This window comes from Ceratotherium simum, chromosome 4 (genome assembly GCF_057802395.1).
Source record: "Ceratotherium simum simum isolate JZ-2026a chromosome 4, ASM5780239v1, whole genome shotgun sequence".
Classification (NCBI taxonomy): Eukaryota; Metazoa; Chordata; class Mammalia; order Perissodactyla; family Rhinocerotidae; genus Ceratotherium; species Ceratotherium simum.
Genome location: NC_141903.1, coordinates 7,488,268 through 7,511,555, shown reverse-complemented (window position 1 = coordinate 7,511,555; position 23,288 = coordinate 7,488,268). Strand labels below are relative to the sequence as shown.

Here is a 23,288-nt window from a genome sequence, read left to right as displayed (position 1 = left end):
GGCACAAGTGTGCTGGAAAATGTGTGTGGATGACATCCAAGAAGCAGGTCTTCTGGCCCGGGGAGGGCCGGGAGTTCTAGGAAAAGGTCACGCCAGCCCACACGTTATGGCTGCCACCTATTGGGTTCTTCCCCAGCCTTTTACCTTTGTTAACTCATTTAGTTCTTGTGACAGTGAGGCCTAGGAGATTAAGTGACCTGCTCAAGGGCCCACAGCTGGATTTGAACCCCGGGCAGCCTGGCCGCAGGGCCCCCGCTCTTTCTTCCTGCACCCGCTGCCTGTTGCTGCTTCTTGCTGACATCTTCACTCCGGGTCACAGCTCAGGCCAGCCTCTGCCCCCAACCCTTGGAGGGAGTGGAGGTGCCCACTCTCCCTTGTTAAGGGTTCATGCCTTCGAGAAGCTCTCAACCAAGGGGTGCTCAGATAAGAAAGCCAGCTGTGATGACGGGCGGGCGAGCTCAGCAGCCGGCCCCCAGCCCTTTGTCTCCCCTCATCAGGCCTACCCTTGCCCTGGGGCCTCCTTATCCGTCTATCAGGAAGTTGGCCAGCGGCCAGATGTCAGAGTTGGCATGTTTTGAGCTGCACCAGCAGCCCCCGGCAGCCTGGACCCCTCGCTTAATCACCCCACTCCCCAAGAGGAGGGCAGGATGGGCTGGGGCTTGGCGCCTGGCTCCATCTATGTGTTTTTAAAATCCATCAGAGACACTGACGTAGGTTCCTAAGTCACAGGCTCTAAAAGCGTGGTCTTTTCTGTCTTCAGCCCAGCGTGTGCTGGCATGAGTCAGCCACCTGTGATGGATTCCCTGTTGGGGGGGTGGGTCACTGAGTCACAGCCTCGAGGGGTGGCCGCGGGTGGCAGATGCACAGGAGCCAACCTCCTTGACTCACTTAACTCCGGGAGCTTGAGGCCCAGGCCCCAAACCTGATTCTGAGCTCTGCCCACGGCCTGGTCTGCGGGAGGCCCCATGTCACTGCATAGAAAAACTCTCAAGGACGCACGCCTGATGCTGTCGGCTTCTTACTTCCGGGGGTGGTGGGCAACAGGGTCTTTAGTCCTGACTATATCACACGAATTTTTTATAATACGAATATATCCAGGTATTATTTATAAGTAAAAATGAAGTTAAAAAACATAACTAAAATACAACGGGCTTTTCCCCAGGCTCTGCCTGTGTACATGCTGTTCCCTCTTCCGGGAGGGCCCTTCCCTGCTGGCTCTGAGGACACACATTCATCCTGTGAACCCAGCCCAGTAACAACTGCCATCGGCTCTGCACTCAGCCCTTCCTTTAATCCTCCCAGTCCCCTTTGTGGTAACTATCCCCATTTTGCCAGTGGGGAAACAGAGGCACCGGGGTTACTTGCCCAAGGTCCCCCAGCTAGGCAGTGGGGCCGGACTAGAGCCCACGTGTGGGACTCAGCTGCTACATTTCCACAGGTAACCGGGCCCCTGAAGCGGGCGATGTGGTGCCTCCAGGGAGATGTTGCCGAGCTGTCGTGTCTGCTCACCCTGACCCGCTGGGTTGCCCCCTCCTCTGGCTCCCCAGGCTCAGATCCCAGGCACCGTTCTAGCCCATGGCACACTCAGCTGTGCGTCGTGGAGGCTGGGCCTGCCTTCAGCCTAGTACCTCCCACATCAGTCCAGAGCTCAGGTCCCAGTGAAGACAGGAATATTCCTGTGGGAGTCCACGGCCTCGCATTTGGGACAGGCGTGCTTACCACCGAAGCGGGCTTGGGTGGGCTGCTGCGCGTGAGCTGTAAACCGTGTTCCACGTTCCTTCCTCTAATGCAGCTCACGAAACCTTCATTGAGCTGGAATAAAATCAACCCTGAGTGTTTCACTGTGGCATCTGGGGCCTTTGCTAAACAGCCCCACCTCCCTCTTATGCCTCTGTTTCCTGGTGCTACCCACCTCACGCCCCTCTTTTATTTGGGGTTCAGTAACACCAACCTCTTTCAGTTCCTTACACAAGCCCACAAACTGGGCAGTTTCTGACCTGCACACTCGTTCATGCTCTTCCCTCTGCCCAGATGCCTTGCCTTCTGTTCCTGAGCAGTGTAGACTCGGCTTCAGAGCCTTAGCACAAGGGGGCCTTTTCCAGTGAGGAGCCCTCTCTGAACACCCCCAGCTGAGTTGGGGGCCCTCCCCATGGCCCCCACAGTCTGTGCGTCCCTCTGGTCCAGTGTGGGTCACGCGGAGTCTCATTTTCTGTTCCAGGTCTGTGTCACAGCAGGCCAGGGACTCGTCCAGGGCCAGGCTCTTGTCTCACTCCAAACCTGTCACCTCCGGAAGGACTGGCTCCACATAGCCGTCCTCCCAGGGCTGCTGAGGTGAATGGCATCTAGGTCTCCGTGGCAGGGAGTGTCATGTCCTGCTTCAGTGCGCCGAGTCTGGAACTGCAGCTCTTGACATGTGACCTTAGCAAGTTTCTTCACTGCTCTGAGCCTCAGTTTCCTTTTCTGTAAAATGGGAATTACCAGGTGCCAAAGTCAAAAACGCCATTTTAAGGATTAATGTCATTCATTCATTTGTTCATTCATTCAGTAAACATTTCTTGAGCACCTGCTCGGCCCCAGGGTCTAGGGAATCCAGCAACACATCAGACAACCCCTGCTAGCAAGGACCTTATGTTCTCGTGGGAGGAGACAGACGAGAAGAAGGTGGCCGGTGATCCTGAGGGCTGTAGCAGGGCAAGGGGCTTGGGGAATGGGGGCCGGGTGCCTTGAGCAGAGGCCTGAGGGCGGTGAAGGAGAGCCATGTGGAAGAGGGTTCCAGAAAGGGGCACAGGCACAAGGCCCCAAGGTGGGACCTCGCTGGCACCCTTCCCATAGCAGCAGGGAGGCCGGTGTGGCCAGAGGGAGTAAGCAGAGAAGAGGGTGGTGGGAGATGAGGCAGGGAGGCTGGACAGAGTGAGTGGCCATCGGCCAGAGCGCACGTGGCCTGCGGACGTATGAGGATGTGGCTTAGACTCAAGAGAATGGAAGCTTTGGAGGGTTCTGAGCAGAGGAATGACAGCATCAAATGTAGGGTTCAAAGGACCCCTCTGGCCACTGTTGGGAAAGGCCTGGGGGCGCCAGGGGCAGAAGCTGGGAGCCCAGTGGGAAGGCTGCCGCCGCTGTCCAGTCCGGGGGAGCAGTGGAGACTTGACAAGGTCAGATGCTGGGCATCTTGAAGGCGGAGCGGACAGCATTTCCTGACGGGTGGGAGGTCAGTGTACGAGAGACAGGGGGCCAGGATGCCGCCAAGGGTTTTGGTCTGAGCAGCTGGGAGGAGGAGGGGCCTTTTGGTGAAACAGGGAGGCTCCGGGAGAATCGTGGAGGTCCTTGCCACAGGATTATCACCAGCATCATTCATTCTGTAGACACTCATTCAGTACCTCTCAGGGGCTGCGCTCTGCGAGGCCTCGAGACCCAGGGAGGAAAGGAGGCCACCGCAGTCCTGCCTTCAAGGATCCCCCAGTCTAGGGTGACAGGGCAAATTTGGGTGAGTGATGATCTGGATTTGGAGTTTGAGGAAGCCCTGTTGGCCTGTGGGCCCCGAGGTCGTCCCCCAACCCGCCGTGGGGCCAACACCCAGGGAGCTGATGGTGGGCAGCTGCTGTTTTGAGCCCTGACCTGTGCCAGTCGCCCAGCTGGGTGCTTCACATGCATTCGCTCACCCCATACCACAGCAGCCCCCTCTGGTAGCTACTGTTATTGCTCCCATTCTGAGGATGAGGAACCTGAGGCCCAGAGAAGGGCAGTGGCTGCTCTACAGTCCCATGGCTTGGACCAAACTGGGATCCAAATCCAGATTTGTCTGACTCCAGGGTGAAGCTCTGCACCCCACCGTCTGGGGCAGCCAACTGAACTCCTGAAACTTGCTTCTCTCCCCCAGGTCCCGGGCAACTTCCACGTGTCCACACACAGTGCCACAGCCCAGCCACAGAACCCAGACATGACCCATGTCATCCACAAGCTCTCCTTTGGGGACACGCTACAGGTGAGCAGAGCACAGTGAAAGTGGCATGGCCGGGGTGGGCGTACAGGGGCTGCATCTCCCAGAGCCTCTGTCCTCCTTGGTCACAGAGGGATGCCTTCCAGAGGGGTCCCCCCCCTTTGAGCTTCTGTTCCATCCAGCAGCTCCTTTGTATTGTTCCTTCTGAGCACACAGTATCCTCAGCAGCATGCTGGACTTGGAACCTCGGGTTGAGACCTGGGGCTGGGGAGGGGACTCGCTTCCAGGAGCAAGTCCTGAGCGCGAGTGCTTTCTCTGTGCGGTGCAGCCTTGGAGGGAGGAGGGGACAGTGCATTTTACAGACTGGAGCTGGGCCCAGAAGAGCCGTCGTCCAGGGTCCCCCAGCAGATCTGTCTGACTCCCCGTCACAGTACCTGTCCGCTGTACTGCCCAGGGCCCACGTCCATTACATAGGGGAGCGCCATGAAGGAAGGATTCTGCGAGTCCTCGTTGTTGTTTTGATCTAGAGGGCCGCCTCTGGCAGCCCAGCCCCAGCAGTTTCCTCCCCATGGCAGCAAACCCTGACCGCCCTGGCTCTGCCAGCTGCAGGCAGGGAGCCTTGATGGGCTCTCTTCTCCACGCCCCGCACCATGGTGCAAAAGGGAAATTCTTTTACACCCTATTTGACAAAGAGGGAATGAGGCTCAGAAGGGGCAAGTAACTGCTCCGGCCACCATGCTGGGTTTGGGACCCGGGTCCTGACCCCGAGAGTTGCTTGATGAGAATCTGTTTCCTGGTTGGGGTTGCTTGGCGGGTGCCCCCAGGCACAGTGATGTGCACACGGCCCACACAGGCCCACCAGCACACACGCGCATACCATTATGACAGCTGTGTGCATACACATCTGCTCAGACTCGTACACACACTTATCAGACACACTCTCAAAGATGTGCCCTGACATATGTGTGCTTGTACGTACGTCCTAAAACCCATCCCTGAGCACACACACCACAGGAACACACACCTGGGTGTATGGCGTTCTCACAAGCATTCCCCCACGCCAGTGTAATCATCCTTACACACACAGACACACTCACCACCCAGGGACACCACAGACTCACCAGGCTGGTATGTCTCACGTACAGAACCCCCCACACACACACTCCTGCACGCACTGCCCCACTCACACGGACGTGTGCAGATACCCACTTACAGCAGGAATGCCTGATGTTGGTTGAATGCCTCTGTGTGCTTAGTACCATACTTTACAAGCACCATCCTCTTTCACTCCCTCAGCAGCCCCAGAGGTAGGTACTTTATTGTCCCCGTTTTACAGATGAGGAAATTGAGGCACAGAGAGGGTGCAGTCTGCTGCAGAGCCTAGGTTTGCATCCAGATTCTGGCTTCGGGCTGCATTGCTGGTACTGCTTCCCCTGCACACACTCCTGAGCATGCACTGTCCTGCAAACACACACATGTTCCTTGTGCTTCTTTCCCTTTGGGTGCCTTGTGCCCAGCCCAAGTGGCTCATCATTGCCTTTCCAGTCCTTCTGGAGACCCCAGAGGCTTTCCTCTTGGAGACAGGGCTCAGGAACAGAGAAGGCCCTGCCTCCCTGGGAGCCACGGCCAGACTCCCTGTCCACACTCTCATTGAAGCAAGGCCGCCTTGGGCCTATGGATTTGCTTCCTGCAGGCGAATTCACACAGGATTCACCCACACCCCCCATCTCTCCATCCAAGGGCCTCCTGGTTGGAGGTTCCCAGCCTGCCTTTCTGGGGCCAAGTCCTGGCTTCCCACTTACTAGTTGTGTGGGCTCGGACAGATTATTTCTTCCTCCTGAGCCTCAGTTATCTCATCTGTAAAATGGGAACGGTAATAGTACCTGCTTCCTAGGATTGTAGTGAAGATAAAATTGTTGATGCACGTGGAGCTCTTAGAACAATGCCCAGTGCCGAGTGAGTGGCCAGTGAAACAAGCCATTACAATTGTTGTTGTCTGTGCCCTCCTCTGCACCAGGCTCACAGGATACAGCATGTTGCCAGCCCACAGGGACTCTCAGCCACGGAGAAGACAGGCGCGCAGGGGGTCACCACCCCAGCGGGTCAGGCCTGACAGACCACAGGCAGGTGGTGGCTGAGGGCCTTCCACACACTGAGCTGTGGGCAGCACCCCAGCTGCCTGTGTACCCACCAGCCCACCAGATCCTCAAACAGCCCTGGAAGGGAGGCACTGTGAACCCCAGTGTGCATGTGGGGAAACTGAGGCACAGAGTCACGAGTCCAGGGTCAGCTCTTTAGTGGCACAGCCAGGATTCGAACACAGTGTTTGCACCACAGCACACTCCTTCCTCCTGGGAACTTTTGACACCTTCAGCCTGCACTTTGTTACCCAGAGGACACTATTGTAGATGACCCCTTGTTTAATCCTCACAAAAACTCCCTCAGGGATGCTGGATGGGATTTATTTTTCCTAATGAGGAAACTGGGTCAGAGAGATTCAGTAACTTGCCCAAAATCACACAGCTCATAAGAAACCAGGTGTGTCCAGCCCTGGGTCTTCCTTTACTATGCCTTATACAGTCATGGATTCATCAGCCCCTCCTGAAATTTCTGCTCTGTGTCAGGCTCTGTGCCAGGCCCTGGGGCTACATGATGAATAAACAATACAGGCTTCTCACCCTCAACCATAGAAGAGATCCAGTGTAAATAAACAGGATCCTGTAGGACTGGGGGCTGAGGACTGGAGAGGCCTAGGATTCCGGGCAGTGACGTGAGGGCAGGGGCAGGGTATCCCCGAGCCTGGAGGTCAGGGAGGGCTTCCCAGAGGAGGTGACCCCTAAGGTGACATCTAAGCCAGCCCTGAATGATGAGAAGGTTTTGGCCAAGCACAGGACAGGGAAGTTGATGGGCAGGGGGCATCTTACACATCACCCCTCTCCTAGAACACCCGCTGTATGACACACCCAACTGGTCATTTTCATATAAAAGACCCTCCAGGTTACTTTTAGAAAAAAATGGATCGGCAAGTGTCCACGACATCAGAATGGTATCCTGTCCACAAAAGACCCAGGGAATGAGGGCATTAGAGTCGGCTGAGAGGGCTCAGAAGTTTCGACCTGGAGGAGAGCAAGGAGCTGGGTTTGTGTGGGGCAGGAGACCCACGTTAGGTTTAGGAACGTGAGGGCTGACCAGGCAGGGTGGGGTCTTAGGAAGAGCACCCACCTGCTGTGTGGAAGACAGGCCCATGAGGCAAGGTTGGAGGCAGGGGGGCGAGGGAAGGGCTGCAGCCAAGGCCAGGGGAGACAGGCCCCGGGCTGCAGCAGGGCGGAGGAGAAGAGAGGAGGAGGGACTGGGGAGGAGAGGGAGCCGTCTTGTGTTGCTGTGTGCTGTGGGCAGAACAGAAGGACGGTGCCAGCCTTCCGCTTAGGCATTGTTATGGTGGAAATAGGGTTTCTTTAAATGTAAAAACCTTAGCTGAGGGTCTATCTGCCCATCTGTTATCCATCCATCTATGCAGCAAATCTTTACTGAGCACCTACTGCGTGCCAGGCCTTGCCCACATTGGTGAGGATGAGCATGGTCCCTGCTGTGTGGAGCTTACAGTCTAGAGGGGAAGACAGAAGTTAATCAATAATCATATAGATGAATGTGAGAGAAAGCCATGACACGTGATGATGGGAGGGAACATTCTAGCACTCTTGTCTCCAAAACCACTGTCCTCTTGGGTCAGAAACCAAGTCGTCACATGGTCAGTCCCAAGGCAGCACATGGACACATCTTCCTTTGGGCTTATTGAGAGTGTGCAGTTCTGTTAAGTGCTCAGTAAACATCAGCTGAGACCAGGATCAGGGATCAGTCAGGCCACCCAGCTACTGCCCACTGTTCCTGGAATGGCCGTCTCTGCAGGAGCCTGTCCCCACCCACCTCTCTGACCTTGCTCCTTCCCACTCCTTACCCCCTCAGTATCCAGGCTCACGCCTTTGCATGTGTTGCTTGCCTGATTAACTTCCCACTTTCCCGCAGATCTTGGTGTTAGTGTCACTTCCTCCAGGAAGCCTTCCAGGGTGTCTAGCTCAGCAGCCTCTGTTAACTGTGCCCACAGTGGCATGCCCCATGTGCCAGGTGTGCCTTGTCCTGCTTTAGATTCTCCTTGAGGCTGACCTGGTTTCCTGTCATCCTCAGAGAAGAAGCTGGGTGTGGCCTTCTGCTCCACTATGTAGCAGCCCCTGTAGGGGGACACAGCCAGGCTGGCTGCCATGAGAAGAGGTCTCTTCACAACTGCTATGTGTTCCCTGTAGCAGAGGGGGTGGGAGGCCAGCAGCCTGGGTCCTCTTTCAGCGGGCTGTGGGTGTCTCAGGAGGAGCCTGCTGGGAGCCAGGTCCATCTTTGCTTGAGTTTTCTGTGTTGCTTAGTGGAAAGAGCTCAGGCTGAAGTCAGACAGACGTGAATTTGGAGTTCGGCTCAGCCACTTATCAGCTGCTGGACACTGGACAAGTTTGGTGCTTCTCCAAGCCTTGGTTTGCTCTTCTGTAAAATGGGCCCATGGTACATCATTCGGGGGGAATTAAATGAGATGACATGAAGTATCCAGGACAGAGTGGCGCATAGTAGGTACTCAGAATAGGAAGCAAGCTAGAGCCTACCATGTGCTAGCCCTGTGCTGTGTCTGTATCCTACCCACAACTTCTCCACAAGATAGACCCTGCTGGATCCCCATTTTACTCACAGGTAAGGTCCCTAAACCAGGCTGCACCTGCCATCCCCCCATAGCCAGGGCCAGGCCTGGAGGTGGCGGCACCGTGGAGTCAGTCCCCTTATTGTGCTTCTCCACAGGTCCAGAACGTCCACGGAGCTTTCAATGCTCTTGGGGGAGCAGACAGACTCACCTCCAACCGTAAGTACCCCGTATCCCTGGGAGCAGCCTTCTGCTCGGGGACTCCCAGTGCAGCAGAGAAGGGGAGGGGGAAGGGAGGGGAGGGGACGTTTCTCAAGCATTCACTGTAAGCCAAGCTGTTAATGCTTCACTCCCACAGCCAGCCTGTGAGCAAGGAGGAATCGTCCCTGTCTTACAGAGAAGGGGAGAAAAGCGACTGGTCCTGGGGAAAGTGTGTGGCAGCCCCAGGCACATCACACGTGCTCAGTGAACACCAGCTGCTCTCTTTGTTATTGTTAGCATTGGTGCCCGCCATTGCTGTAGATTGAGATAATCACCTTAGATCCCAGGGATGATGGCAGAGCCAGAATTCATCCTGGCTCCAAGTGGCACCCTGAGAACAGGGCTGCGGGTGGCTCAGCCTGGTCTGGCCGCCTGGGCTGCCTCCCGCACCCCACCCTCTCCTTGTGCGTGAACCCCTCCCACCCATGACGGGCCCCTCCCTGAGCCCGCTTCCTCCTCAGCTCCCCGGCACCTCGGCCCGGATTAAAGAGAGCACCACATCTTTACATCCCTACAGAAGAACGTGCACACCTACACGCATGCACACGCATGTGGGGCCTTGGACCTGTGCACAGACTGGGCCCGGGAGGCCTGTCTACAGGTGGATCCTGCAGGACAGGTTATCTGGACTTTTCTCATTTTCTGACCTGGGCTCCCTTTTCTCACCCACATATCATTTATCATTTCTCAAAATACGTTTACTCTCTAACAGTCAGAAATCCAAGCAAAACAAACATCCCTCCGTGACCTGCCCCCACAACAAAGCTTTTTGTTTCTCTGTGTCCCTGGGACTCCTTGTCAGTGAGCAGGAGTCATTTTTTCCAAGCGTAGATAGCGCCTTACCTTCTGATTTTGTCCTTTGCATTATTATATAACCACAGTTTCCGTACAGTTTCTCCATTGGTACCCGAGGCGTGATTGCCCATCTAGCAGCTCTGCCGTGCTGTGCTCAGGTAGTGCCTTTTCATGGAGAATGTCTGTGGTTTCTGGTTTTTCACCATCACAGTAACGCCTTTAATATTTACGGTGTTTGCTTTACATTAATTGCTTCCCAGCTGGGCGTGTGCCCACGCGTGCTGCCTCTAGCAGCAAATGTCCGATCATAGCAGAGGGAGATGATGCTCCTCGTGGTGAGGTAGTCGTGATCGTTCTGTGTAAGGGCAGAGTGTTGTCCCAAGGCGGCTGTTCCCACACACTTGCATTTAGCATGGACCCCTCCGCTGCCTGGTGCTGGACTAGGATCAGCTAGGAAGGCCAGAGTGTGCGAGCCAATAGAGGACGTGGGCACAAAACCTTTCCTGCTCTGGGGCTAGTGACAAAAGCCATCGCCGGCTGGCTTTGGTGGAAAGGAAAATGCGTTAGATTAACCCACAGACAGGGTAGGGCTGGCTTTCATTCCTTCAGCTCTCAAGCCCTGTCCCCCCGCTGGGCCTTTGCCTTTGTGGGTCCCTCTGCTCCTAGGTCTTCCCAGGGGGCAACTTCTTGTCATTCAGGTCTCAGCTCAAACGCCACCCCCTCGGAGAGGTCCTCCCTGACCACCTCATCTAAAGTAACCCGCACTCTAGTAACAAACCTATTTTTCTTCCCGGCACAGACCTCTCTCTTCGAAGATGCTGAGGAGTGATGGTTGATATTTTAGCTCTGATGATGGCATTGTAGTGGTGGTTTTTTTTTAAAGAGTCCTTATCTTTTAGAGAGACATAACTAAAATATTAGTGGGTGAATTGATGTGATGTCTGAGATTTGCTTCAAAATAAAATGGGGGAGGAGGAGCGGTGGGGCAGAGATGAAGCAGAACTGGCCGTGTGCTGTTAATTCCTGAAGCTGGGGTGTGGGTGCGTGGGCGTTCACGCCTCAAGTCCCTACTTTTTATATGTTTGAATTTTCCCGTAATAAGATGTTGGGAGGGAGGGTGGGAGGGAGCCAGAAGGGTGTGTGGGCCTGCCTGGATCAGGTTGGAGCCAGCAGCCCTTAGGAGGGGTCAGCTGACAAGGAATCCACGTGGGTGTAATTAGGTGCAGTGTCTGGTGGGCATTTGGCAAATTGTATCAAAGGCCTTAAAAATGGTTATTGCCTTTGAGTCATCAGTTCTACTCATAGGAGAGCAAGCTAAGGAAATAATTAAGAGAATGTGCAAAGACGTAGGAAAATAATGTTCATTAGGTCATTGTTTACAAGGGTGGAAATGAGGGAGAGCGCCAGTGCCAGCCTCGGCAGCTAGTAGAGGACACTGATCGTGGCCACACCGTGGGGTCCGTGCGGCCGCCGACTGTGAGGTGTCAGAACCTCGATGGCAATCCAGCAGCAAACATTTATTGAGCACCTGCTGTGTGCCAGGCACTGTGCCAGGGGCTATGGAGGCGAATAGAACAAACACTGGAGCTTGCAGTCTGTGTCTTAGGCCTCAAACAGTGTCTGCAAGGTTCAGTTCTTAGAAAAAGGTACGGTATGACCCAGTTTTAGGAAAACATAAATCTACATATAAATAGAAGTCTGGCAGTTTATACATGGCAATACGAATCCCTGTTTTCTGTGGATGGTGGATTCATGGGTGATTTTTATTTTTTTCTGTGTGATCGTCTGTGTTTTATACAAATTTTAACAGGACTATAGAGGTGTGGTCTTCTTAAGGCATTCCCTCTTTCGTTCCTTCAAGTGTTTAGCCTGGGCGATGGGCGTTTGGAACACTATATTCAGTGGTGATCTTAGGGCTCCTAGTTTCAAATGCAGGTTCTGAGCCCCACCCCAGACCCCCGAGTGAGAATCTCTGGAGTGAGGCCCCGGTGTCTGCCTTTTAGACCCCGGGTGACTCTAGCGCTCCTGACGTTGGGGAGCGCTGCGGGCTTCAGCAGAGGGGTGTTGGGGTCTTCATGGGCTGAGGCTGCGGGGCTTGTCCCAGGTTCTCAGAGGAGTCAGGTCTCGAGACAGTTGAGGAAGCACTGTCCTTTCATTACCAAGATGTGGTATTGGCAGGCAGAGGCCGTGAACGCCATCGACCTCCCCTACCCTCTTACAGAAGGTGAGCCCAAGGACTCAGGACCGACTCAGCCACGAGACCAGGATTAGAGCCCACAGGCCTGAATCTCTGTGTTGTTGTAGCTCCATGGTCCGTGACCTGAGATTCTAGAAGGCAATAATAGAGGGGTCCTTGAGGGCCTCTTAGCATCCCAGAAGCCTGAGGGAATCCCTACCTTTCCCGGGTGATATTGGGCAGCTGTGGGCCAGCATTCTGTCAACCTGGTGTTTGACTCTGGTTGCCTCATGCTCATCAGGAGCTGACCCATCTGCTGTTACACTCATGCCTCTGACAGCCGTCCCTCCATCCGTTCATTAATTCAGTAAGCATTTGCCACTGTCCACTCCGTACCAGGCTCTGCGCGGGGTTCTGGGGACACAGGATGGGTAAGGCTCAGTCCCTGCCCCCTGCAGCCTCCCCCATCCAGCGGGGTGGGGTACGAGTTACAGTGGAATATGACAAGGCCCGGTGGAGGCAGAACTGATCTCCCGTTAATTGAAAATGGGGAAAGAAATTAATCAATGCTTCATAGATGGAGTGTTTCTGGTTGGTGGGCTCTTTCTTTTGAAAACTTAAACCCAGTTTGTTTCAAAAATAACAATATTCAAATAGGATCTGGGCCCGCCCCATGGCTTAGCGGTTAAGTGCGCGCGCTCCGCTGCTGGCGGCCCGGGTTCGGATCCCGGGCGCACACCGACGCACCGCTTCTCCAGCCATGCTGAGGCTGTGTCCCACATACAGCAACTAGAAGGATGTGCAGCTATGACATACGACTATCTACTGGGGCTTTGGGGGGAAAATAAATAAATAAAATCTTCAAATAGGATCAGAGAGTGCACAATGAAGTGTGACCTTTATCAAATCCTAACGTCCTCCCCAGAGCCTAAATTGCTAATAGTTTCTTGGGGATCTTTCCAGAAAATTCTTCTGTATATTCACACATACAGAGAGAGTCTTCCCTGCCCCCAGTACATGGAAACATGTTGTTCACCCTGTTCTGTAACTTGGTCCTTTCCACTTAACGGTACCTCTTGGAGAGTGGCCTTCTCCCAGCACCCATTCTTCAGCCCTATTGATGGACATCTGGGTCGCTTCCAGAATATTAATATTATATGCAGTGCAAGAGTCAAGATACTGACAGGCAGAGTCTCTCAATTCCTGTCCAAGGGGAAAAGATGAAGAGGGGTTATTTGGTAGTAAAAATGTGGGGAGTGAGCCTCACCCTCCCTCCCACCCCTGGCGATGCCAAGCAGGTTTAGGGTTGAAATGACATAGAAGAAGCTGCCAGTTTCTTTAAAAACTAAACATGCAACAACCGAGCAATTGCACTCCTAAGCATTTATCCCAGAGAAATGAAGACTTATGTTCACACAAAAATCTGTATACAAATGCTTGTAGTAGCTTTATTTGTAATAGGTAACAACTAGAAACAACTCAGATGTCCTTTGACCGGTGAGTGGTTATGTTCATACCATGGAATACTTTTCGGCAGTGAAAAAGAACGGACATGTATAGTTATACAACAACCTGGGTGAATCTCCAGAGAATTATGCTGGGTGAAGAAAAGCCATTCCTAAAAGGAAATGTACTGTATAATTCCGTTTATATAACATTCTTGAAATGACAAATTATAGAAATGGAGAACAGATTAGTGATTGCCAGGGATTAAGGAGGAGAAAGGTTTGGCTAGAAGGGAGGAGGGTGTGGCTAGAAAAGGGCAGCATCTTTATGGTGCTGGAAACATTCTGTATCTTAATTGTATCAATGTCAATATCTTGGTAGTGAGAGTGTAGATAGTTTTGCAAGCTGTTACCATTGGGATGACCTGGATCAAGGGTACTTGAGATCTCTCTGTATTATTTCTTTATCTCAAAATAAAAAGTTTAATTTAAAAAATAACAAAAAATTAAAAAAAAAAGGCAAGCTGCCAGCCATCCCTGCTTCATCCTGCTGTGTTCTTCCCACAGCCCTTGCCTCCCACGACTACATCCTGAAGATCGTGCCCACGGTTTACGAGGACAAGAGTGGCAAGCAGCGGTACTCTTACCAGTACACGGTGGCCAACAAGGTATGCGGCCGCGCCTGGGCCCAGCTGCGTGCAATCGCGCCCTCTGCTGGCCGACAGCAGAGGCAACAAGTGTCTGGGCGTGATGTCCGCAGGTTCCCTTCAGGGGCCTTTCCTGGGAGGCTGCTGTGGCCAGGCTCTGTCCCTGGGTAAAGATGAGAGGGCAGTCTCAGAGTCAAGGGGAGGAAGTCTAACCAGGAGATAGGGTGTGATCTGTTTAAGAAAGAGCAGGCAGGTGGCTTCCCTCAAGGTCCCAGGGGTTGCAGATGTCTGCACAGCCCTGCACTTGGCCCCAGTCCTTCAGACTCAGGATCCTGATTGGCCAGCACACGACATGCTCTGGCTCTCAGGGCACAAGCACTTTATCCGAAATCATGAGGCTGAAGAATCACACTGGGATGGCCCAGGACCCCGATACTCAGTCATGGAAAAGCAGGCAGGCCTTTGTGGGAAGCAGAGCATGGTCAGAGCCAGTGGAATGGAATGGCCAACAGTTAGTGTTTTCAAGCCCAGACAGCCTCAGGTCTCCCCGGAGATGACCCCGCCAATGGACCGTGAATGCTTGAAGCCTGTTGGTTGAGGCCCCTCTGTAGACCCTGATGGGTGGGTCTTTCCGTTTACCACCGGGCCTCTCCTTTTTCTTCTATTCCAGGGCTGTCCAAACCCCTTAGAAGTGATATGTCGTTTAGTTCAATTAATTATGATAATAAGATTAAGAGTAGCAGCTATCATTTATTGAGTACTTGCTATGGGATGGATATTATGCTAAGCTGTCCCTCTCCACATCTTTTCCAGTCTGCATGACAGCTCTGACATTGAGACTATTCTCCTTTTACAGATTTGTCCACTGAGGCACTGAGAGAGGGTCACAGAGTTACAAAGTGGCCAAGTGGGGATTAGAACCAGGGTCTCCTTGGGCTCCAGAGCCAGGCCTCTTGATCACATCACCCACTCAGTCTGAACAAAAGCCTTCGGGTCAGCCGGGCTGGGAGCTACTCTCTTTTGGGTGACTTGTCCCTCTGCTCTGATCCACCTGTGCTGGTGTTCTGGTGTAACTCTCCAGAAGGAATCTCTTTTCTTTTATTCACTGTCTCTTGGAGGGCATCTCGTTGTAACCCTCAAGTGCTGAGAGCATCTAACAGAGAAGGCGGATGCAGTCTGAGTGGAAAGAGCTTGGGCTGTGGAGCAGACTGCCAGATCAGACCCGCTCAGTCACTCACTCACTATGTGACCTGGGACAAGTCACATAACCACGCCATGCCTCAGTTTACTCATTTGTAAAACGGGGATGGTGCCCACCTTGTAAGACTGCTGGCAAATGAGGTGATGTTTTTAAAACTGATTAGCCCATAAAGCAGGCTTTGGGTAAATGATACCTGCTGCTACCATTTTTCGTTATTTTCCTCTGTTCCTCAGCTCTGGTCTGTGACCCAGCCGGTCACTCTGCCCCATCAGCTCTCCCTGGAGAAAGCTGATATTACTTAGCCCAAGGCTCCTTCCCCCAAGGCTTTGGCAAGGGCCCAGCAGCCAGAACAGCTTGCTCAGCTCTCTCTGTGGCCTTGGCCCCAGCCTGCCCTGTGAGCAGGCGGGGCTGCAGGGCCGGTGGCAATCCGACAGAGAGGGCAGGTCTTGGGGTGTCCCTGGAGGAAGCCTCAGGGCTCGGGCCCTAGCATTTGGGGTTGGGAGTGCCCCTTTGGTTTAGTTTGGTCTCCAGTTGATGTAGACGAATGAGAGTAGCCCAGAGGTTTTCAGCATCCCAAAGTGCCCAGATCAGAGAGGACACACTGTTCATTCAGCCCCTTAGCATCCTTTAAGTCCCACCGGTGCCTTCTCAGGAAGGCTAGTGGCAGGGCTGACCTTCTCTCCCTCCCCCTCCCCCTCCCCCTCCCCCCACTGCCACCCCTCAGGATGTCATGTGTGGCTTAGAATGTCCCCTCCTCACTAAGCCTTCCAGACGCCCCCAGGAAGAGTTGGTCATTCATTCATGGCCCCCTCAGCACTCTGTGTCCCTCTCTCACAGCACATATGATGCTGCAGTATTGCAGATATTTTTACATCTGCCTCCTTCTCCAGACTGTGACCCCTCTGGGGATGGGGCAGGGCTTACTCCCCTCAAGGTCCCCAGCAGCCAGCTCAGGGCGAGCACACAGGAAAGGTGCTCAGTAAACCATCGTTGAATAAATGAATAGATTTTGCGTGGCCCAGGAGTCGAAGGGGGAAATAGGCCTTTACTCAGACGGAGCCCAAATCACACTTGTCCTTTTACATCTCTGTTCTCAGATCCATATTTTGATTCTGCTTCTAGGTCATACTGTCAATTTCTAAGCCACCAAAAGGTTCAAAAATGCCCCCAGCACTGTTGCCCGTCCAGAGCCTCCGGGGGAAGGGGTGTGAGAGGAGGGGCCGGTGGAGTGTGGCTCTGGCGGGAAGAGAGGGAAGACAGCCCAGGGGACCCTCTGCGATCCAGCCCCCACCCACCATGAGATGTGGTTTGTGGGTCTGATTCTCACATCCCCCCGCCCCCCTTCTCTCTTCCTCCACCCCAGGAGTACGTCGCCTACAGCCACACGGGCCGCATCATCCCTGCCATCTGGTTCCGCTACGACCTCAGCCCCATCACGGTCAAGTACACGGAGAGACGGCAGCCTCTGTACAGGTTCATCACCACGGTGAGTGGGTGGGGCGCCCCCACCGGTCCTCGAAGAAGCAGGACACAGCCCGCAGGGCTAGGGGCTCAGGCTCTACTCAGGGGGCTTGACCCTCAGGGTGTTTGGAAATGTCGTCAGAATCATGTCAATACCAATGACATTTCATCAAGAAAATACTCTCCAGAGGGAATGCCACTAAATCAATGTAATTCCGTAAGCAGATCTTTATATAGCTCAATTAGATGTTCATAATTTTCTCCAGATTTTTATTTTTATGGAAATTATTCTTAGCAGGGTTTATCCTTTTCTGTGTAAATTTTACAGTGAAGATTTGACTCATTTTTCCCCACGTCTCAGTTCCAGCTATAGCTGCTGATCTTGTCTGGTTTTGTCTTTCTTTCCTTCCTGCCTGTTCTCTTTTCTTTCTTTTTTTCTGTCATCTCCATCAAGTCCAGTGTTTTGTGGGGCAGCTTCAAGCTGATGTCAGTTTTCTTCGATGCTGATTTTTTCTATCAAGTATACTGTTTCCTGGCCTCCCATTCAAAATGTCCTTGAGGTCAGAACAGCAGGGTCACAGTGCCCTGCTTCAGCCAAGAGGCCTGGAGATGTTTGGTAAGCCAGAGTCAGCTGAGGTAGAAGAGATGGGTGATTATCCCTCCCTCACAGATTTGGAAACTGAGGCCCGAAGGCCGTTATGCTTCTCTGCAGTACCACTTCATACTTTTAATAATGATTCAAGATCAGGGGTCTTGTCCTGGATCTTTCATTTCCAGCTCTGACTAGATTTGTATTAGTCAGGACTCTGTTACAGATGAGACAGAACCCCACATCGAGCTGGCTTGAGAAGTAGGCCTCAGGCATGGCTAGATCCAGGCATGAACATTGTCCGAGATAGGTCTTTCTTTATCCTGCTTTCCTCTGTACTGGCTTCATTTTCAAATAGAATTACCAATAGAAAGTGCCTCTTTCTCAGTAATTCCACCCCAGGTCCTGGATAGGATAGTGCTGTCATTGGCCCAGCTCAGGTCCCATGCCATCCTTGTGGCCTGGAGAATGAATGGACTGCTCCAGTTGGCCAGCCCCACCCCGACCACAAGGACAAGGATTGCGAGGGGGTGGAGTTCCCCAAGAGAAAACTCAGGGGCCAGTTAGTCGAAGCAGGAGGAGTGGGTGCTAGGAGGAAGAAGAGTCAGATGTTGGCACCAAGGCCTCCATCCCCTAATCGATGAAATAGGAATGATAATCCCAACTCTTCCTATGCCCAGGCCTCGTAGGAGATCAAGAAAGGGAAGCTCTTTGCACTTACAGAAAGTCATGTGGGTACAAAGGGCGTCAAAAGTCTGGTGCTTCTGTGAGCCTCAGAACAGCCTTTTGATATTCTCTGACTCCATAAAAATTTGAAACTCATGATCAACAAAGGGCACCTAACATAACGCTAAAACACCAGGCACAGATTGGGGGAAGATATTTGCCACACATGCAAGAAAGGAGTAATCTTTAGAATTTATATACAAAGAATTCCTATAAATCAGTAAGAAAAAGTTAAGTCACCAAAAAGAAAAATGGGTAAGGACTCAGTCGTTCACAGAAGAGACCATACTGGCAGTGAAAAGATGCCCAAGTTCACTGGAAATTGGAGGAATGAGATTCAAAACAAGACCCAATTCAATCCTAAAAGACTGGCAGAAATGAAAGACCTGCCACTGCAAAGATTGGGAGGATGTGAAGTAGGGGAGGCCTGCGTGTACCATCTGGTGCACGCGTGAGTTGAGTCGGCCACTTTGGAGGGAGACGCACAAACCCTTCAACCCACAAGTCAGAGAATGTGTGAGCAAGAGATTTTACCTGAGGCCCCACAGGGTAGCACCCCAAGTGGGTCTTGGTGCTGATTCTTAGCCCTGTACTCCTACTGCAGACCCAGAATAAGACAGAAACGAAGACACGAGTAGGTGCCTCTGTGCAGGTGTGGGCTGCTCCTCAGAGGCCCTGGGGTCTGCGGCATTGACGGTGGCAGAGAAACCCCTAAGCCCACACATCACGGTGGCTTGAGAAGGATCTTCATGTCCCCCTTCTCATTTGCTCCTGCACGCCAGACAGCTGAGGCTCTGAGCCTTAAAACCCTTTGGCAAGTGGCTGAGGAATGAAGTGTCTTCATTTATTCACTAAACATTTGCTAAAATTTACCGCGTGCTGAGCCCTTGCTGAGAAGCAGGGATAGCTGTTCCCTTCCCTCAAGCTGCTCCCGGCTGGTGGGGGAGATGGGTGAGCGCGCAGAGCTGCGGTCCCATCCAGCGGGGGCTCCAGTGGAGCTGTGCATCAGGCACGGCGGCGGCCAAGAGTCCCCTCTGGAAAGTTCCAAGAAGGAAATCCTGAGAGAGGTGTTGAAGGGTGAGGAGACCTTTTCTAGACCGGTGAGTGAAGGAGAGAGGGTCTAAGCAGGGGAAGAGAACGTGCAGAGGTGCCCAGCATAGCGTGTCTTGTGAAGGCCAGGCGGCCTCTTTCCACAGGGATGGACTTCTGGGAGCTGGAGGTCCTGAGACGTCACAGGGGAGGAGCAGGTCCTTCACCGCCCAGAGGCCGAACGCCTCTGAGACCCCGAACCTCCGCCTTTGGCCCCCGGCCCCTCCTCATCTCTGCCCCATCCACCTCCACCTGAGTGAGGGCCGGCTGCAGGGAACCTCCTGACGTCATTAGCCTGCTGGCTTTTCTAGAGGCCTCACGCTGCCATCCTGGTTGCCACGGCAACCGTGGGGTCAGCCCCGAGTGAGGCAGCCGGCTGTCCCTGGCAGATGGCGTCATTGTGGAGCTTCACAGGCCCTTGTCACGGGGCAGCAGATGTGGGGATGGCGCTCGCAGGCAGACACACAGCACAAAGACCCCTGGAGCCCTCGAGGGGTGGGGTGGGGCCGGGATGGAAGTGGAGGCACCTGCTGTGACTTCTCTTTCTCTCTTTTTAGAATCTAACACTTGTGTGCAAAGCCCCCAAGCCCCACATGGGGGCCTCTGCAAATAGCTCCTCAGAGGGGCTGCTGAAGAGGGGTCTTAGGCCAGGATGTCGTCATGTGGCGGCTGCGGGGCTGCCGAGGCAGCTGTGGGTGGGCTGGAATGAGGGGTGGGAGCAGCAGAGGGGTGTGGGTGTGGAGGGGAGAGGCAGGTGGGGCCTCCCCAGTGCATTTCTAAGTATCAAGCACCTGGCTGATTCAGGGTTGTCCCTCTAGGGTCTTTATGGCCAGAAAGGACCTGTTCATCCCGAGGCCTAGCGGAGGAGCCTTCGTCCTCCAGAAAGCCTCCACCAGGCTGCCCCGGGGCTCCTCTCTTTGGGCCCCCAGGACAACTTGCTCAGACCTCCGCTTTGTGCTATTCCAGAAAATTCCACCACTAAGAATAAGCAGATGGTGTTTAACCATATGCAAGCGATCCCTGTCAGAGTGCCTCCTCCCACACATGCACATTTGTCCCCTGCCCCTGCCACTTGCTGAAGCCCCATTTTTGAGATTGCCTTCAAGTGGGTGGTGGTGACAGATTGGATGGCTTCGGAGGTGTCACATCTCTTTCCTTGTGTGTTTTATTCTATTGGGGGGGAACAGCCAGAAGTCGCAATGTACCAAATTGGGCCAGTATGGCCATGACAGGTTTGGCCACCAGAAAGTATGGGCTGGTGGTGACATGCTCCCGTTGGGCAGCAGGGATCAATGAATTAGACAGAGTGCCTGCCCTGAAGGTGCTCCTTGCCCGTGGAAGAATCCCGCAAACTTTAGGTTGTGCTTCATTGTTGCCAGGCCTGATTGTGATGAGCTCCAGGTCTGATTCACCTCTGTGTCTGCAGCATCCAGTGCAGGGCCTGGCCTGGACAGAGGTGCTCAGAAATATACAAGGGACAGCTGCTTGAAGAAGTGATCATAGAGCTACACTTAAGCATCTCCTATGTGCTGGGCAATTTTACAGTTGTCTCCTTTAATCCTCCCAGGAACCCTCCAAGGTAGATGTTATCATTTCTGTTTTATATATGAATTAGCTGAGGCCCAGAGAGGTAAAGAAAGTCATCCAAGATCACACAGCCAGTAAATGGCAAGGCTAGGACTTGACCCCAACGCTTGCCTCTGCCACATCCCCCACCACCCCCACCCAGCTTGGGAGCTTCCATCTTCCAGAACAAAGGCTCTCAAGTAGGGCTGGCCCCGTGGCTTAGCGGTTAAGTGCGCGAGCTCCGCTGCTGGCGGCCTGGGGTTCCGATCCCGGGCGCGCACGGACGCACCGCTCCTCCCGTCATGCTGAGACCGAGTCCCACATACAGCAACTAGAAAGATGTGCAACTATGACATACAACTATCTACTGGGGCTTTGGGGGAAAAAAATAAATTAAAAAAAAAAATTAAAACAAAACAAAAAAACAAAGGCTCTCAAGGATGTTCCAGCAACAGAGCCACTGGAAGCCACAGAGCCCTTGGTAGGACACCAGGGTCACTTGATACAGTGACTTCCATCCTGGGACTCAGGAAGAAATATCAGAGCAGGAAACAAAGCGATATTGTGAACATGTGTGATAAAATCACAGTCACGCACATACAAACTGTAAAAAAAATGCAAGCTGTCCATCTGAGACTGGTTGGCTGGTGGTTTACTAGTGTGCCTGCCCATATCTGATTACCTTTCACTCATCTGGGCACCTGCACAAATCTGTCATAGACAGAAGGCAGCAGGTGCCTGGGACGGTGAAAAGAATTGAGAGGAGACGGAATGTTTTACCCACTAACGTATGAGTTGGGAAAAGAGCAGCTTTGTAGCTGGACCAGCACAAAAGCCCTTTCAGAGCCTCAGTTCTCACCTACTCAGACGTCCCTCCGTGTGTCTCTCTCCCCAGGACCGTGAGCTGCAGGGAGGCAGGGCTGGGGCTTAGTCATCCCTGGTCTCCAGGTGGGTGATAAATGGGTGTCAGACAATGAGCAGTCAGATAGAGGGGTGTGCACCTTGGTCCACCCCCCAGGACAGTTTCTATTATCTGAGGAACAGAACAGAACCCAAATTAGCAGCTCAGTTATTCGGGTCTGGCAACGTGCAAAAAACTTCAGATCCTTCCGGACGTCTGAGCAGAGCTAGATCTTCCAGAAGGTTGTGAACTGGAGACAGATTGCTCCAGCTGATCTGCACACAGATTTCTCAGTTGGAGCAGAAGCTCCTGGTGCTTGCTTTTCTGAGGCAGATTCTGAGATGTATATAAGGGATATTAGAATGGAATGGCTCCATTTTACAAACTACACTTATTTTTACGGCCACACAGCTTCTTCATAAACTTTGCTGATGGGACCCCTGACTTCAGGACATTTGATAGGTAAAACTTAACAGAACTGAGGAAACAAAATATAAAGAAGCCGTCCGTGCACGAAGACGGAGACTGAGGGGAGCCTTCAGGTTGGGGGAGCAGCAGGTGGTCTAACAGGAAAAGCAGGCCCTTTGCAGCCTCCCAGACCTGGATTCTCATCACCCTCACCCACTTGGTAGCCGTGTGACCTTGGACAAGTCAATCCCTCTCTGAGCCTCTGTTTTCCCCTCTGTGAAATGGAGGTCACCCCATTCCTCCTAGTACTTGCAAGGATTGAATGAGAAAGCAGAAGAAAGTGCCGTCTCAGGCTTGGCACACAGTAGGTGCTCAACTGAGGTGGGTTTTTTCAGAGAGGAAGGTGGGTATTTTGCAGCTGCAGCCATTGTAAAAATGGCGGGGAGAGGACTCCGCTCTCCTCCCTCCCCAGCCCCTGCACTAGAGGGTGGGAGTGGGGGGGCTGCCAGGTGTGACACCGCTGGGGAGAGACCAACACATGCTCTCCTCCCCACCTCACCAGGGCCCAGTCACCAGCCTCCCTTCCACGACCGCCCCCACCTCCATCTAGCGACGGCTTGGGTGTTCTCATCCCAGGCTCCAGGCTGTCTGCCGCCACTGGCATCTGATGGGACTCCAATTCATTATTTATTTCCTCATACCGTGCCTTTTCCACAAGCATTTCAAGCAATGCTGACTGGACGAGGAAAGTGAATGAATGGTTTCCGAGCACTTGCAGTACAGCAGGCAGCTAGCAAGAGGGCATCTCCGTCCTCAGAGTGGGCCCCATTTTACAGATGAGAGAAACTGAGGCTCAGAGAGGTTAACCGGCTTTCGCAGCCAGGGTCTCAGAGCTGGGATCGGAGCCCAGAGATGTTTACTCCAGAGCCTGCAGTCTTCCCCCCGGTGCGGGCGGGGGGGTGGTGCTTCTACATTGCACACTATGGAAAAGTAAGTGGAGGCGGAGGGGCGAGGCCTGGACAGCGTTAGTGCTGCCGGAACAACAGAGGGATTCAGCCCTCTAGTCAGTGTGGTTGGAACACATCCTTTCCATATTATAAGAAATTAAGAGCCGTAATTAAAATGTGAGAGAAATACACACAGACACCCTTCTTTTCAAGGTAGACAAGCTGACTTCATTCTCTCCACAGTAGGAGGCCAGGAAGCTGGCAGAGCCACCGGGAGGAAGTCTCTGCTGAAGAACAAAGGGGCATTATTGATGACTTCTGGTCAAAGCAAAGTACTGTGCTCCTCTCAGACTCACTGGGGCCTGGATATCGAATTGTCCTTGTTTTCATTTCTGGAGCTGGGGCTGCTGACCAGAGTAGAGTTGCCTGTGCTGGCTGTGGTGGCCTTTCCTGGCTCAGTGTCC

At 53.2% G+C, this 23,288-nt stretch overlaps 1 protein-coding gene across 2 annotated transcripts in view; it reads left to right on the top strand.

The window, feature by feature from the left end:
- ERGIC1 (endoplasmic reticulum-golgi intermediate compartment 1) overlaps positions 1-23,288 on the top strand; it is a 106,381-nt gene that overhangs the window by 76,287 nt on the left and 6,806 nt on the right. For both annotated transcript variants that reach the window (XM_014786102.2, XM_087429410.1), the window contains exons 6-9: positions 3,878-3,982; positions 8,771-8,831; positions 13,857-13,957; positions 16,501-16,623. In XM_014786102.2, the coding sequence (XP_014641588.1) occupies positions 3,878-3,982; positions 8,771-8,831; positions 13,857-13,957; positions 16,501-16,623 (390 nt within the window). The remainder of the gene's footprint in view (positions 1-3,877; positions 3,983-8,770; positions 8,832-13,856; positions 13,958-16,500; positions 16,624-23,288) is intronic.